General features: G+C 34.1%; 1 protein-coding gene across 2 annotated transcripts; it reads left to right on the top strand.

The window, feature by feature from the left end:
• Positions 1–10023: 10023 nt before the first annotated feature.
• On the top strand, positions 10024–13766 carry LOC109341398 (WUSCHEL-related homeobox 6-like). Of its 2 annotated transcripts, none has more exons than XM_019579292.1 (4): positions 10024–10810; positions 11360–11644; positions 12844–12920; positions 13283–13766. In XM_019579292.1, the coding sequence occupies exons 1-4, from the start codon at positions 10657–10659 to the stop codon at positions 13688–13690; spliced, it is 924 nt and encodes a 307-aa protein (XP_019434837.1). In that variant the 5' UTR covers positions 10024–10656; the 3' UTR covers positions 13691–13766. The 2 variants fall into 2 exon arrangements, with proteins under 2 accessions (XP_019434837.1, XP_019434838.1); XM_019579293.1 differs by having other exon boundaries at positions 11372–11644.
• The last annotated feature ends 1526 nt before the right edge of the window (positions 13767–15292 follow it).

Consider the following 15292-nt stretch of genomic DNA (forward strand, 5'->3'; position numbering starts at 1 on the left):
GAATCACTTTTCTTCCTAACATTTTGGTGCTTTCATTTGCTCTTCTCATGCCTCCCAAAGCTTCCCAAAAAGATCCTGATGATTCAGCTACATTATTGCTCATGGAGAAATTGAAATAGAGCCAAGAACTACAGGATGAAAGACATGCTACCATCATCACAGTTTTGCACAACATTATTGACAAACTTGCAGAAATCAGGTTTGTCCCCACAATTCCTCATGATCCACCATTGGTCTCACCTATTCATCCTTCATTTCCCCACATTTCTCACCATGGCCTATCCCCTCAACCTTTTCCTCCACCCCCACACGTCCACCCAATTCCTAATCCACAATCCTCTCCTCTAGCCTCACAACAGTACCCCATACCACCACAGACAACCTCCCCTATGACATATACGCCCCATCCCCACCCAATAAACCCACAAACATGTCCCCCTAAGTTGCTCCACCTCATGCCATTTGACGGATCTGAACCTTTAGATTGAGTTTTTCAGGCGAAGCAATTCTTCTAACTATACCTTGTTCCGCCAGACCAACAGACACCTATGATTGCCTTCTATTTGCAAGAGGAAGCTTTGAGTTGGTTTAAGTGGATGTTTCACAACTCTAAACTCTCCGATTGGAATTCCTTTACACGATATTTGGAGACTCGTTTTGGTCCCTCCGCTTATACTAATCATCAGGCAGAACTTTTCAAGGTCAAACAACAAGGGTCAGTTGCTGAGTATAAAAAATGATTTGAGAAATTGTGCAACCGGATTTAAAGGTTAGCTCTAGAAACCATTGTGAACTGTTTCATTTCTGGGTTATTACTATAAATCCGTCGGGAATTGGCTATCCTACGCCCTCACTCTATTTCAGATGCCACGAGATTAGCCAAATTAATAGAAGTTAAGGTTCTTGATACTAGTAAATCTACATTTCGTCCCAACGACATCCCTTTCTCACCCCACTCTATCACTATTCCCAAACCCACTTCACCCCCACTACAAACAAAACATCCATTCCTATCCGTCGGATGTCCCTTAACCAGATGCATGATCGACGCGCATAGGGGTTGTGTTACAATTGTGATGAAAAATATCACTCAGGGCATATATGTCAACCAAATTTTTTTTTACTCATGCTAGACGAAAACCCCTTGTTGCTGTCCAAGGACACAATCACTGGTCCATAATTTGTGACCAATGACCAAGTCATGGCAAAATGTGAGGCCATTACAGAAGATCTTATCCATTTTCACATATCAGATCAGGTCCTTGGCGGGCAGCTTTCTCCAAAAACTCTTAAGTTTTCCGGATCTATTTTTGGACATTCCATAACAGTACCAGTGGACACATGCAATTCACATAATATCCTACAACCTAGGTTGGCTACATACTTGAACTTACCTATTACTCCTACTCCCAATTTTGCTGTAATGGTAGGGAATGAGGTACACATCTACTGTAGCAGATTATGTGAACAAACACTAATAAAACTTCAAGGCCAAGAATTCAGCATTCCATTTTACCTACTACCCATTAAGGGGGTCGATGTGGTGTTGGGCATCGAGTGGCTTAGCACTTTAGGACCAATTCTCTCTGATTTTTCGGTACCTTCCATGCAATTTACGGTGGGCCAGGCTACTATAATACTTACAGGGGACAATTCATATTCCATGCAACCATCTACCTTCCATCAAATCTCTCGCCTATTTCACACTAACAACCTATCCACATTCCAGGCCATTGCCATCCAACCAATCTCACACACCGAGCCCAACTCTTCTTCCCAGACAGGCCCAATCCATCCCTAACTACAATCTCTCATTGACAACTATCTTTCCATATTCCAAACACCCACTACACTCCCGACCCGAAGACCACATGACCATCATATCCCTCTCCTACCCTCCTCAACCCCCGTAAACATTAAACCCTATAGATACTCTCACTCTAAAAAAGACTTGATGACTACCATGCTAAATGAGATGTTACAAGCAGGAATTGTCATTCTCAGTACAAGTCCATTTTCTTCTCCAGTTCTTTTGGTCAGAAAAAAGATGGCAATTGAAGGTTTTGTATGGATTACATGGCACTCAATGCCATTATGGTTTCGGACCGCTTTCCCATACCCATGATTGATGAGTTGCTTAATGAGTTGGGTGGCGCAATGATTTTTCAAAAATAGATCTGCGCTCAGGTTACCACCAGATTCGGGTTAATCCAACGGATACGCACAAAACAACTTTCAGAACTTTCGATGGGCACTATGAATTTCTAGTTATGCCTTTCGGCTTAACTAATGCTCCCTCGACATTTCAGGCAGCCATGAATGAGTTGCTCATACCACAGTTACGCCGGTTCGTTTTAGTTTTTTTTTGATGATATACTTGTCTATGACACATGTTTAGTTGATCATTTGGTTCATTTAAAGACTATGTTAAACCTATTGGATTCTAATCAATTTTATGCCAAGTGGTCTAAATGTGAGTTTGGGGTTGCTTTAATTACTTATTTGGGACATATTATATCTGCGACTGGGGTTCAACCAGATCCGGATAAGATAAGGGTCATGATGGATTGGCCACAACCTCGATCTCTCACGACACTCGGGTTTTTTTTAGGGCTCACCGACTTCTACAGAAAATTTGTTAAGCACTACGCCTCTCTCGCCGCTCCTCTCACTGATCTGCTGCGGAACAATAAATTTACATGGTCATCAGAGGCTCAGCTGGCCTTTACAAATTTAAAACATGAAATGACAAAAACCCCAGTCCTACATCTACCCGACTTCTCCGCTACTTTTGAAGTCGAAACAAATGCCTCGGCCATAGCCATTGGAGCCGTCTTGTCCCAGTCTGGCCATCCTATCGCCTTCTTCAACAAGAAGATGATTCCCCACATGCAACACACCTCGGCTTACGTTCGGGAGATGTTTGCTATAACAGAAGTGGTAAAAAAATGGCGTCAATATCTCATCAGGAGAAAGTTTACAATATTGACAAATCAGCAGAGTTTGAAACACTTAGTCTCACAAGCGTTGCATACCCCGGAACAATAGAAATGGGCGACTAAATTAATTGGTTTTCAATATGAAATCAAGTATCGAACAAGTACCTCGAATAGAGTCATTGGTGCTCTATCCCGACACTTGGACGACACTATGGCCGAATTTGCTGCCATGCCCTCCCCTATTTCGGTGCTCCTAGAATAGTTACGATTACATTACCAATCCGCAAAAGGAAAAAGCATTTGACCAAGTGTGAAGCAGATAAAAAAATGAAACAAAAATACCACTTGTTGAATGGGGTATTAATGTTTGAGAGTCACATTTTTGTACTTAATATGCCAAGGCTTCATAAAACCATCGTGGCCGAATATCACAAAGCTCCAACTGCGGGCCATTCGGGCTTGAAGCCAACCATTGCCCGGATTGCGGCTTCATACTATTGGCCAGGAATGTATCGAGATACCAAGAGCTTTATTCAACACTGCACCTCATGTCAGTACAACAAATATTTACCATCAAAATAACAAGGGTTATTACAACCATTAAACATACCATAAAGAGTTTGGGAAGAGATTTCTATGGACCTTATTACTCATTACCTTCCTTCCAAGGGCACACTATCATATGGGTTGTGGTAGATCGACTCTCCAAATATGCACATTTCATTGGGCTTCCTACCAAGTTTATTGCTCACATTCAAGCACACAGATTCTTGGCCGAAATTGCCCGACTTCACAGGGTTCCTCGGACTATTGTATCGGACAGTGACCGTATTTTTCTCAGTTCAATCTGGAAGGAATTTTTTCGATTGCTTGGGACGCGGCTTTGTTTTAGTTCTGCCTACCACCCCCAGACCGATGGTCAAACGGAGGTGGTCAATCGCTGTTTACAAACATACCTCCACTGCTTCACCGACTCTCAGCCCCAACGGTGGTTCCGACATCTCTCCCTGGCAGAATACTGGTACAATACATCCAAGCATTCCACCCCGAGGTTCTCTCTTTTTGAGATTTTGTATGGACGACCTCCTCCGACCATGACTAGTTTTTTGGGAAAAATCTTAGCTTCCAGTCCAGCGGGGTCAACGCTACCCACAAGGAAGGAACTAATAAGCATCTTAAAAAACAATCTTTCACGGGCTCATCAAAGAATTGTAGCCCAAACTCAGTCTGGAAGGAAAGACATTACCTTTAGTGTGGGTGACTAGGTATTCCTCAAGCTTCAACCTTACCGATAGATAACAGTGGTAAGACGATTGTGTCACAATTTATCTCCTCTGTTTTACGACCCATATCAGATCTTCCGCCGCATCGGTTTCGTTACGTATGAACTAGCACTACCAGCCACCGCGAGGATTCACCCCATCTTCCACGTATCCCTTCTACGGAGATTCTATAGGGACCCAAACTCACAACACATTCCTCTTCCAGAACCTGTCGGTGACACTGTTGACGGGGAGGGAGAAAAGAAACAACTTTAGACACATTCCCTCTACAAGAAGATCATGGTCTAGAGGCACAAAAAGAAAAAAGGTGATAACATGGGCTCAAGGGAGGAAGGGTAGAACCCAAAAGATTTATGAGAAGGAAGAGTGAAGAGAGTTTGGGGAAAACAAAATGTGTTGAAACAAAATGAAAGTGAAAAAGCTTCAGAAGAAGGAAGACAAAAGAGAGTTGGGGGAAAACAAAATGTGTTGAAAAAAAATGAAAGTGAAAGCAATAAGACTTCTCAAGTCTCAGCCAACTACCCACTTAGCCCTTTAATTACTAACATGGGGTACAACAAAGGTGGACCATTAGATCTAAAGGTGATTCAAAATTTTGTATCCAAGGGTAGTAAGGAGGCCTCATTGAAACCACCCTCCTCGAGCAGTGCGAAATCAGTGGCTCAGTCCGCTTTTACCACGGGCCCAGTAAATCTACACTAAATAGTGGACCGTTGCACATTAAAGCAATCAATTGCCAACTCTAAGGCAATTGCTACGCTTCCCCAAACCTGACCATAGCTGGCATGCCCAGTAGGATGTCACAAAAGAGACCGTCGGATGAAAACGTATCATGGACGCGTGGCAAAATCAAAGAGACAATTGGAGCCACAAATTTGAAATTTCGCTTAGCATTCATTAGGGACGAAAGATGAATATTTAGTAAACTCTTCCTAACACACAGTTTAAGAGATATGAAAGATGAATATTCAGTAAACTCTTAGAATAATTTTAATCAATTGTCTATATAATCACTTTTCTTCCTAACACGCACTTTAAGAGATTAAACTTGTAATTTAACTCTCAATAAAACTAAAATGACATTTGTATATATATTTTGGGGATGAATCTCTAATGCATAATCTTTATCTCTCTCGATGAGTAAAGTGATGAGTGACTATTCGACCAAACTATTTTTTTTGGGTACAATTTTTCTAATCTTCGACCAAATTATTTAATTGTTTGCTTTTAAATTTTACATTGTCTAAACCTTCGTTTCAATTTAGAGCTCGTTTTTTATGCATTTAAATCAGTGTTATTAAACTCGGATAAGGTTAATGATTCGATCAGAGCACTAGATTAACGAATCACTAGTTGGACCAGTGGGTTAATGGTAGAACCGGTTGACTCGATTTGCATTAATAATTCTAAAAAGTTCATAATATTTGTTAACATTATTTAATAACTTTATACTCCAAATTTAAAAATAATATTATTAAACCTAATTAAATTATACCAAATAAGATTTCACTATTATGAAATGTCACAAATAAATTGAAAAAACATTCAAACAACATATGTGTCATACTTTAATTGCAAAAGAACGAATAATAAGTTTAAAATTTAATTAAATAAAGAAAATTTTGCTATATAAGTTAACATGACAATCCAATGTTATTAAAATCGGACCGATCATCAAACCGGTGAGGGTACTGGTTTAGTGGTTCAACCAGTGGTTCAGTAATTAAACCGCATGGGATTAAACCGGTTAAACCGGACATACATGCTTATATATATGTGTAAACCTGTAACAAAAATTATCTAATATGTAGATACTCAAATTTATAATCCATATTTATAGTGAAAGTAAGAATTCTCATAAACAAACAACTTTAATAAATCCAAAGTCTAAATTACAAATACAAATAGTAATCCACAAGTATTTGTCTTACTTAACAAACTCGAAACATATGACGCAAGTTCATAACCCAGTCTACAAAACATATTATATATTTAAAACTTTAACACCAAGGAGTCAAAGTTGTTTCATATTGAGGTTCCATTTCTTCACCATTTAAGTCCAAAGCTTGACTAACGTTGTCTTCAACTAGGTTCACATTCTCCACAGGGTTGAGTTGTGCATCATCATCATCATCTTCTAAATTTAATTGATCTATAACAATATCATTTTTTCATACATCAATTTTCATAAAAGTTAACAATAAAATAAATTAGTTATTAGAACCAAAACTGACAATGCAATAAAAAACATTACATGTATGAAAAAAAAATAAAAAAAATAGTTATTAGTTGTGCATCATCATCATCTTCTAATTCTATGTGGTATATGCATATGTGGGGTTCTTTAAAATTACATGTATGAATCGGCCGGTTCAATCAAATTTCTGCCGTTCACCGGTTTTGACACTGTTCACCAGTTTTTCTCCAGTTTACACCGGTTTTGATGCTTAGCCGGTACAACACTTGTTTCGTACCGGTTATGGGACCAGATGACCGATTCTCCGGTTGAACCGGTCGGTCCGAACCGGTTTTAATAACATTGTGACAATCATAATTTGAGATAAAGTTAAAAAAATTGATTTTTAATCTATAAATGACACTATTTTGATTGTTTTAAAAAAAAGATATTGTTTAATAGACTCGGTCCAACCGATTCGATCATCCGAGTCACTGGTTTTAGACTAAAATTAATCGAGTTCAACCGAGTCAATACATTTTTATACAAAACCGTTTAGATGAAAGGCTCGGATCGATCAGATACATGTTTCACAATTGAATTGATCATAATGACCGGTCTGAGCCAAATTTTATAACACTGATTTGAACAATCAATACATATTTTCAAAAATCATTATATTTATAGTATGTGATATTGGAAATAAAAAAATTGTAAACACTCACTGAATATCAATTCCTTAGAGTCTACCAAACATGAATATAATATTCCTTGTTAACATAGACCCAAAGGTTTATAGGGTGGAAAAATGCCCAATATTAGGAGCTTATTACCTGACTTATAATAGATTAGGTTAGACCAAACTTCTTTTGTGAGTAGATCAGGCTCAAACTTTAAAAAAAGTCTATTTAGCTTAATAGTTCAGGTTTCAGGCTATCCAAAAAGCTTATTAAGCCTAACAAGCCGACCTATTTAATTATGTTATATAACAATGTTGAAGTATACTATTTTAATATAAATATAAATACAACAATATATTTTAATTATTAGAGTTAGATGGGCCTAGCGAAAAGTTGGTCTATTAGCCCATTCAAATATAGATATGGTGGTGTATTTCATGATCATATAGTACATCTGACCTTTAAATAGAGTAACATACTAGACTTTTAAATTTTTTTAAACATGCTAACAAGTCAAGTCCAAACTCCTATATATTATATAGGCTCAATCTATTTAAGACAAAATCTAGACTAACTTGTCTTCACTCTTAACACTATTCTATTATCTAGTTCACGTTTAACCAGCACAAAAGAGTGTATCTGTGGAATTTGTTACTTATTCTTTTTATATATTTTGTTGTTGGCCCAACTCATAACTTTTAAAATGTTAGAGCTTATTTGGCAGGCACAATAGGAAAATAACATAAATCTATCTTGTTCTAGTGAGTTTTCTAAACTAATGGGATCATATAGTATATTTTTAGAGGGTAATATCTATATAGTGTAAGTATAAATATTTATATAAAATCAATATATTATCTATTATTCATTTTATTCAAAAATTATTAATAATTAAATATAAATAATAAATAATACAATAACAATATATAAAACTTTTGCTCTATTTATTTGCTCTAGCAACCATGACGTTCATTTATTTGCTCTATTTTCTATTCTATGATTAGAAATGAGCATAATATGATTTAATAATATTTTTCCTCATATCCTCATAGTGAACATCATGGTTACTAGCACATTACTGTCATTATTATCTGATGTACATCAAACGCTAAACAAATAAAAGTTTATCATTCTTCATATTGTTCTATATCATATCATGCCTTACTCTAACCATCAAAACAGTAATGGAATTCTAACCTTCTAGATAGGTGGTTGATCACCTCTACTCCATCAAACACTCAAAAAAAAAATTAGAAATAGTTTTTTAATAAATGTATCCAAGCAGGTTCATAAATGATTTTCACAACTATGTTTTAGTTTGATTTAAGAACTTGACCTACCCCTTCAACCAAATGTTGTGGGGAGAAGGAATAGTGTTAATTTAGAGATTGGGAATGAGTGTTTAGGGATTAGGAAATGATTGAGGGTGTGTGTTTTTGGGTCCCTTAGAAGGATATTGCAAAATTGAGACCAAAATTAAGTTTTGGTACCACATTCCACCCGTGGGAAAATGATGTACGGAAAGGTGTAAGAGACTTTAACGTTGTTGTTGTATTATTTATCATGTATATTTTATTAAAGTTGATTCTGAAATAAAATAATATAAATAAATGATAAATAATATATTAAATGTGATTAAATATGTGCACAATCAATATATAGATATTACAATTTTTTACAATAATGTAGTATGTAACTGCAGAATGGTCATTACTCACTAGGACATTGTGTAGACACATATATCACGTCATATTTAGAGATAAGTATATTTTGATTTTTAATAGTATCATTTATGACTAAATTTTAATTGAAATTAAATTTTTAATGTGTTGTCAATATTTTATAGGATGTTTTCATTTACATATGTCTCCACACAAGGCATAAAGTGTCCATACAACTACGTTTTACTATCTCGGATATTTTAAGTGATTTTAGGGAGAAAATTTGTTTTCATTGAAATATATATCTGTTTACAAAATCAAGACATTATTTATGATTATTGTTATCACTTTATATTTCTTTCATTGTTAACTGTAATAATTACAAGAGATAATGAGTGAAATTATTATAGGAAAATACTGAAAGACAAATTAGATAACTGATATATTAATTTAACGTGTTATAACCTTAAAAAAACTTAAAGAATTTGGTGGTAGTTTATTGTTCTTGAATTAAAAATCAATATGCATTAATCATCCAAAGTCGCTAAAATATTTACAGTTAACGCAACATTACAAAAAAGCTAATCTTATACTTCATTTATAAGCTGAATTACATACATGAATGAAAACAAAATCATTAAGTAACAAAATAATCTCAAATTAAAAACACTTACTGTGAAAATAAATCCCTTAATACAAAAGTAAATAAGTAGCCCGTCACATTTGCTCCAAATATTTGCATGAATTCGAAGAAGAGTGGATCAGTGCTAAGTGGATGAATCTCTCATTGAGGTTTAGGAAGTATAAATATAGACGAATTTACTCCATATGTGGACTGGTTATTTCCAGAATTTTAATTTATCACCTCGAATAAATGAGAGTAAATTTTTTTCAGTGGAAACGTGTATCAGACCACTTGGATTGATTTAGATGTTCAAGTAGCACATCATAGATCACAATATGGTTGGACTTGTTTATTGCTTAGCAATTTTTAGATAATTCTTGTTTCCAAATCTAGTAATTAAAGTGGTGATTGTCCAAAAGTGCAGTGTGCATGTACAGTATCAACTGTGAGGTACATGACAAAGCTAAACAAGGACATATAGGAACCAACCTAAATCATCTCTTCTAAGCAAGAGTTGAATACTAAAATGTGATTTAAAAGTGAATTTGATAATTTTTTAAGAAAAAAAATTATTTACAAATAATATAATATCTATATCGTTAAATGATTTTCAAATTAGAGAGATTAATACTAGACCCTGAATAGGAGAGATTATATAGTTTAAGCAAAAAGGTTTCTTTTATGTGCCTGAACTTGTGTGTTCCAATTAGAGAGAAGAAGATCTCATAAATCTATAGAGAAAAGTTTTTAGAATGAGGAAAAAGGAAGAGTGAAAAACACCATGCAGGCACTCTAATAAGCCACAATATTTACCATGTGAGTGTGTTATATATGAAGGAGCAAATGCAAATTAAAGAAGAGACATAGGGAAGAAGCAACTTTAATAACACGACACCATCATCATGATGTTGTTGTGGTCCTTTATCAGAAACAACCTTCACTCTTCACATCTCTCAGAATTCTATGCTTTCTATTTTCCTTTGTTTCTGTCTCCCTCTCTCATGATTTGACAACTTTGGTTTCTGCATTGCTTCTACTATTATTATATATTATTCATAGATTGGTCAACTCACTTTTTGTTACTTGCTGCTCCTACTAAAGCTTTTACTACAACGTTCTTTCTTCCTATAAATACAGTGCTCATTCCCATTATTCTTCACTCACTGTCTTTCTCACACAAAACCCTATTTCTAAACAGCAAAAAGCAAACACCTTTGATGTCAATGTGTGATGTTATGAACAAAATCTTGTGGTTGTAGGTGGTGATTTGGTTCCAAGTTCCAAAACTCAACATGTCTGATTCATTTAGCACTTTTCACTCTACTACTCCAAATTCTACTCTTAATTCAGTTGCAGCTCCCAGAATGACTACAATCTCCTCAATGGTTCAACCTTGTTGTATTTGCTCAGACTGCAACCATATCCTCACCTTCAATCCTCATGCTGGTAAAGCTAATTTTTTCACCTTAAATATCTCAGTATAGGCTTCTTTTATTTAAATAAAAAGGTTTTAAATTGCAGGCATGGTCATAGTTTAATTATCTTTATCGTAATTATCAGAAAATGTGACCGCGATTGAGAAAAGATAAGGTAGCGAAAATAATCACTAGTTAAACCATTAAATTGCAACCTCAATAAACGACAATTTAAAAGTATGGACTACTAGATAAGATTAATATGATTATATTTTGCATTTAGTTAATTAGAAACTGGATCATATTTTGAAGTAACCTTATCATCTAGTTAGCAACTATATTATACAGAATTTTAGGTCTGCTAACAAACTTTACCATATTATCATAGTTAGCAATGGAAATACACTATTTTCACACATGGTTATATCCAATTGTCTTCTTAAAAAAGTACATATTATCATGTGGTCAACATGACTATTAACTGATCTAATAATCAATTGAAGTTTATACATCATATCACCCATAAAATGATGTAAAACAAAGCTACATTTTATTTGCTAATTATTTTCTTATGCAAAAGCTCATTTATCAGATCAAGGAACAAGTAATACAGGTTTCAATGTGAAGGGATCTCAGCAAAGCTCAAGGTGGAGTCCAACACCAGTTCAGTTACTAGTCCTTGAGGAATTGTATAGACAAGGTACAAAGACACCATCATCTGAACAAATTCACCAAATAGCTTCACAGTTGCGCCAATTTGGTAAGATTGAAGGCAAGAATGTGTTCTACTGGTTCCAGAATCACAAGGCTAGAGAGCGCCAAAAGCGTCGTCGTTTGGAGATGGAGGAAACTGCTTGTACTCAAGGTGAGAAAGAACTTAAGTTAAGTGAAATTATCAAAAGCATGAGATAGTAATGGAGTATATAGATTAATGGTATATGTATGTTGAATTGGTGAATAAAATGTATGGAGATAGATTAATATTTCATTGCTTGGGACTTGGAAGTTTCTTTAGTAATGGAAGGAAATGAAATTATTCCACTTGGATAAGAATCTGCTGTCTCAAACAATGTCTCAAATCATTCTACTGGGACATGATTTGAAATACCATTTAGGACAACAGATCTTTGTACATTCCACCTACTTACCCTTAAAATTCTTCACCACAACTTGTGTTTCATTTCATTTCTCCAAAACTTCTAACATACTATAATATAAATCTTTTGCTTTGGGACTAACTAGGAATCTATACCATTGGTAAATTATAAAGTATTCTTAAATTAGATGTGTGTCATATATATAAATTTGGATCCTCTCCCATTAGAGCATAACACAAAATCTATTTCTTATATTTTTTTCCTCTCTATCTAGAAACACTAAAAATTAATGCTCACTGTGCAGCTACATGAGAGGATGCAAATCTGTCATATATGTTAGTTTTGTGGATCATCCTTATCTTCTTCCTTGCGCACATTTTTATTTTGTAGTTAATTTGTTACTAGTTTGATGATAAGAAAAACGTTTTTTGAACGTGGAACCCCTTAGTAGAAGCTATATAGAACACAAGACAACATAATGTTATCTTATGTATTTTGACACATTCATAAATAAAAATGACAAGTAAGTGAAAGATAAAAATAATTTCAAATGTTATAAGAAAAAGTTGTGAAATTTTTTCTCCATACAATATAATTTCATAATCTATGTGAGTAAAATAAAAGATAAAATATGCAAATGTGAATACCACTTAAGTTAACTTTAATTGTACAAACAATAACAGAGATCTTTGAAAGATAAACTGCCAGAGAAATCTTGTTTTCAGATCACTGGAGAATCAACAGTGAAAGATAAGAAAATTATCATCCATTTTAACTACCATACAAAGTTTAGACCTATGGGACTATTCATGGTTCTTTTAGTGGTCAAAAGATTCCTGTATTATATTCCACATCACCTTACATTGTTGATTACAACACAAAGAGAGAGAAATAATGGTCTTATATGATTTTTTTTGGTATGCAAGATTTGACACTAAAATTTGGTGTGTTTGGATTTTGGCTATAGGGTTGAAAGGGACAGGTTGTGGAGTTAAAGAGACAAAGAAGTGGGCATCCACTTCTAACTGCAGTGAACATGCAGAGGTCTGTAATTACACTTGGCTTTGTTCATGGTACAACTATAACATTATATTCAACTTTGTTAACCAAAGATACCCAACAAGATTATATATGAGACCAATAATGTGGTCTAATTATTTGTTCAGAATGTCAAATAAAATATAAAATCAGAAGTGGAAGAAAACAACAAGAGCTTTTGTATGATGGAAAAAAAGAGAGACTTCAAAAGCTGCTTTTTTTAACTTTCTGTTGGGGCTGTTTTATGCCAGATTTCTGAGTTTCTTGGACTTGTGAATTGAATGAGTTCTCTTTATCATTCTCTTCATTTTTTTTGTTTTAAATTTAAATAGTTTCTACTCCAAACTTTTACCACCTGTAATTTGCAGGAACCTGCTACACTGGATATAGCAGAAAAGGGATCAAATTGGTGGACTCAATTTGAAGAGAGAGGTATACATATTTTGAGGACAAACACAGCAGAAAATCCAGCTAAGTGTCCAAATATGGAGATGCCTTGCCTCACTCCAATTACAACTTATGTATCAGCACACACAACATGTAATAATACACAACCTTTAACCCCTCAAAATTATAATTTACCTGTGGAACTCAACAAAGAAAGTTTCAACTATTATGATGATGAAGAAAATGCATATCCTAGGACCCTTGAACTTTTTCCACTTAAGAGGGATGACCAAGATGAGAGAAAATCTAGATTCTATGACAATGCTGTTTCTATGGACACTGAAATCAACTCCAACCACTTTTTTGAGTTTCTTCCTTTAAGGAACTGAATGCAACTGGTTGTAATGAATAACATATATACTATTTGCATGTCTATTTTATTTTATTGAGATTTTCAAATCTTTTGTTTAATTTTCTCTGTTAGTGACTCAGTGATCATGCATGTAGAAATTTATTGTACATGCACTTGAACCTTAATCTTTTAATTTCAATTTTAGAGCACTATGTTTTTGGAATAACATGGTCTTCAGTCTTTGCCACCCTAATCTTGCGTCATAATTATTAAAATAAAATTAGAATATTTCTTTAACTTTTTTTATTATTGGTGTAGCCGTTTATGTTTGTGTAATCCACTTGCAGTGTACTTTTGATTTCACCGCAAATCTAGTTTATTTTTAATTCTCAGAAAAGTGTCCAATAAAACTGGATGATCATTATAAATTATGCTATATAATTATATTAATTGAATTATAATTTGATTTGTAAGGAAAGAGGGCAAAAGTCCAAAAAGAAAACTTTTACAAAGGAACAGAAAAATCACAGGGTATGGAAGCCCATGCATATCACTAATAGTTAATTTTGCAAGCTCACACTACAATTTGCGATATACCTAAAGACACTTATAGTTACACTGTAGGTATATGTATAATATACCTATGGACGTAACATAAAACGTAGGTATAGATATAATATAGCTACAAATGTCTAGGTTAGTAACTATATGTGTTAGTAACATAGTACATTTTATAGGATACCTTATACCTACAGAAAATATTGTTTGTCACTATATTCTTTACCTATGTTTTCCAAACTGTAGGAGTAGGTATAATATAGCTACAAATATCTATGTTGATAACTATATGTATTAGTGACATAATACATTCTGTAGGTATAGATGTCTTATACCTACAGAAAATATTGTATGTCACTATATGCTTTAATAATGATTTCAAACCATAGTATATATATAATATAATTATTGGAATATGAGCGTAAAAATCCTTATTATATTTTGCATGTAAGAGATTTGCATGTTTACGTGTTAATGTCTCTTTCCACAATTAACACTACGCGCTTGTCTAACTTCCAAATTACTGGAAAAAAAAAAATTTAAGATTATAATATCTTCATAATTAGATATGTAAATTAATTATTCTATTCATTTTAGAAGCATACTCAATTCTAATGAATTTTGCCTCCTTTCCGATTATGACATGACCTTGAGGAAGATGTAAAAAGAAGAACAATTCTCTTCTTAAATAACCTCCACCCATATAGAAGGCCGTCACTCCTCTATATTCATTTATTTCAACACCCAAAAAAGAGTTGTTTAAAAATCAAATATATTATTAGTATTATTATTATTATATTAATTTTATTAATAATTTGTCAAAGATAAACACTACCTCTAAAATTGGATTGAAACAGGAATAAATTCTAAATTCTATCATTCTCATTCCGTATATACACATGTAAGACAAGAAAGGGACATATTTTAATAATTTGTCAAAGATAAACACTACCTCTAACTCGTTTTATTGGTAGTGTGGTTAGAATGCATCAATATGCTCCTATTAACTACAAATCATGGAAAGAAATGCCAAAAGAGCATAAAGAGGAGATGCTGAAAATATTAGAGGTATTATAATTGT

The sequence above is a fragment of the Lupinus angustifolius genome, unplaced genomic scaffold, assembly GCF_001865875.1.
Source record: "Lupinus angustifolius cultivar Tanjil unplaced genomic scaffold, LupAngTanjil_v1.0 Scaffold_457, whole genome shotgun sequence".
In the NCBI taxonomy this organism is placed as follows: domain Eukaryota; kingdom Viridiplantae; phylum Streptophyta; class Magnoliopsida; order Fabales; family Fabaceae; genus Lupinus; species Lupinus angustifolius.

Bases quoted from the DNA above. Each gene is read 5' to 3' on its own strand.
- LOC109341398 (XM_019579292.1), top strand. From the start codon at position 10,657: ATGTCTGATTCATTTAGCACTTTTCACTCTACTACTCCAAATTCTACT. The intron at 10,811-11,359 runs GTAAAGCTAATT...CTTATGCAAAAG, and splicing joins CACCTTCAATCCTCATGCTG to CTCATTTATCAGATCAAGGA. The intron at 12,921-13,282 runs GTCTGTAATTAC...TGTAATTTGCAG, and splicing joins ACTGCAGTGAACATGCAGAG to GAACCTGCTACACTGGATAT.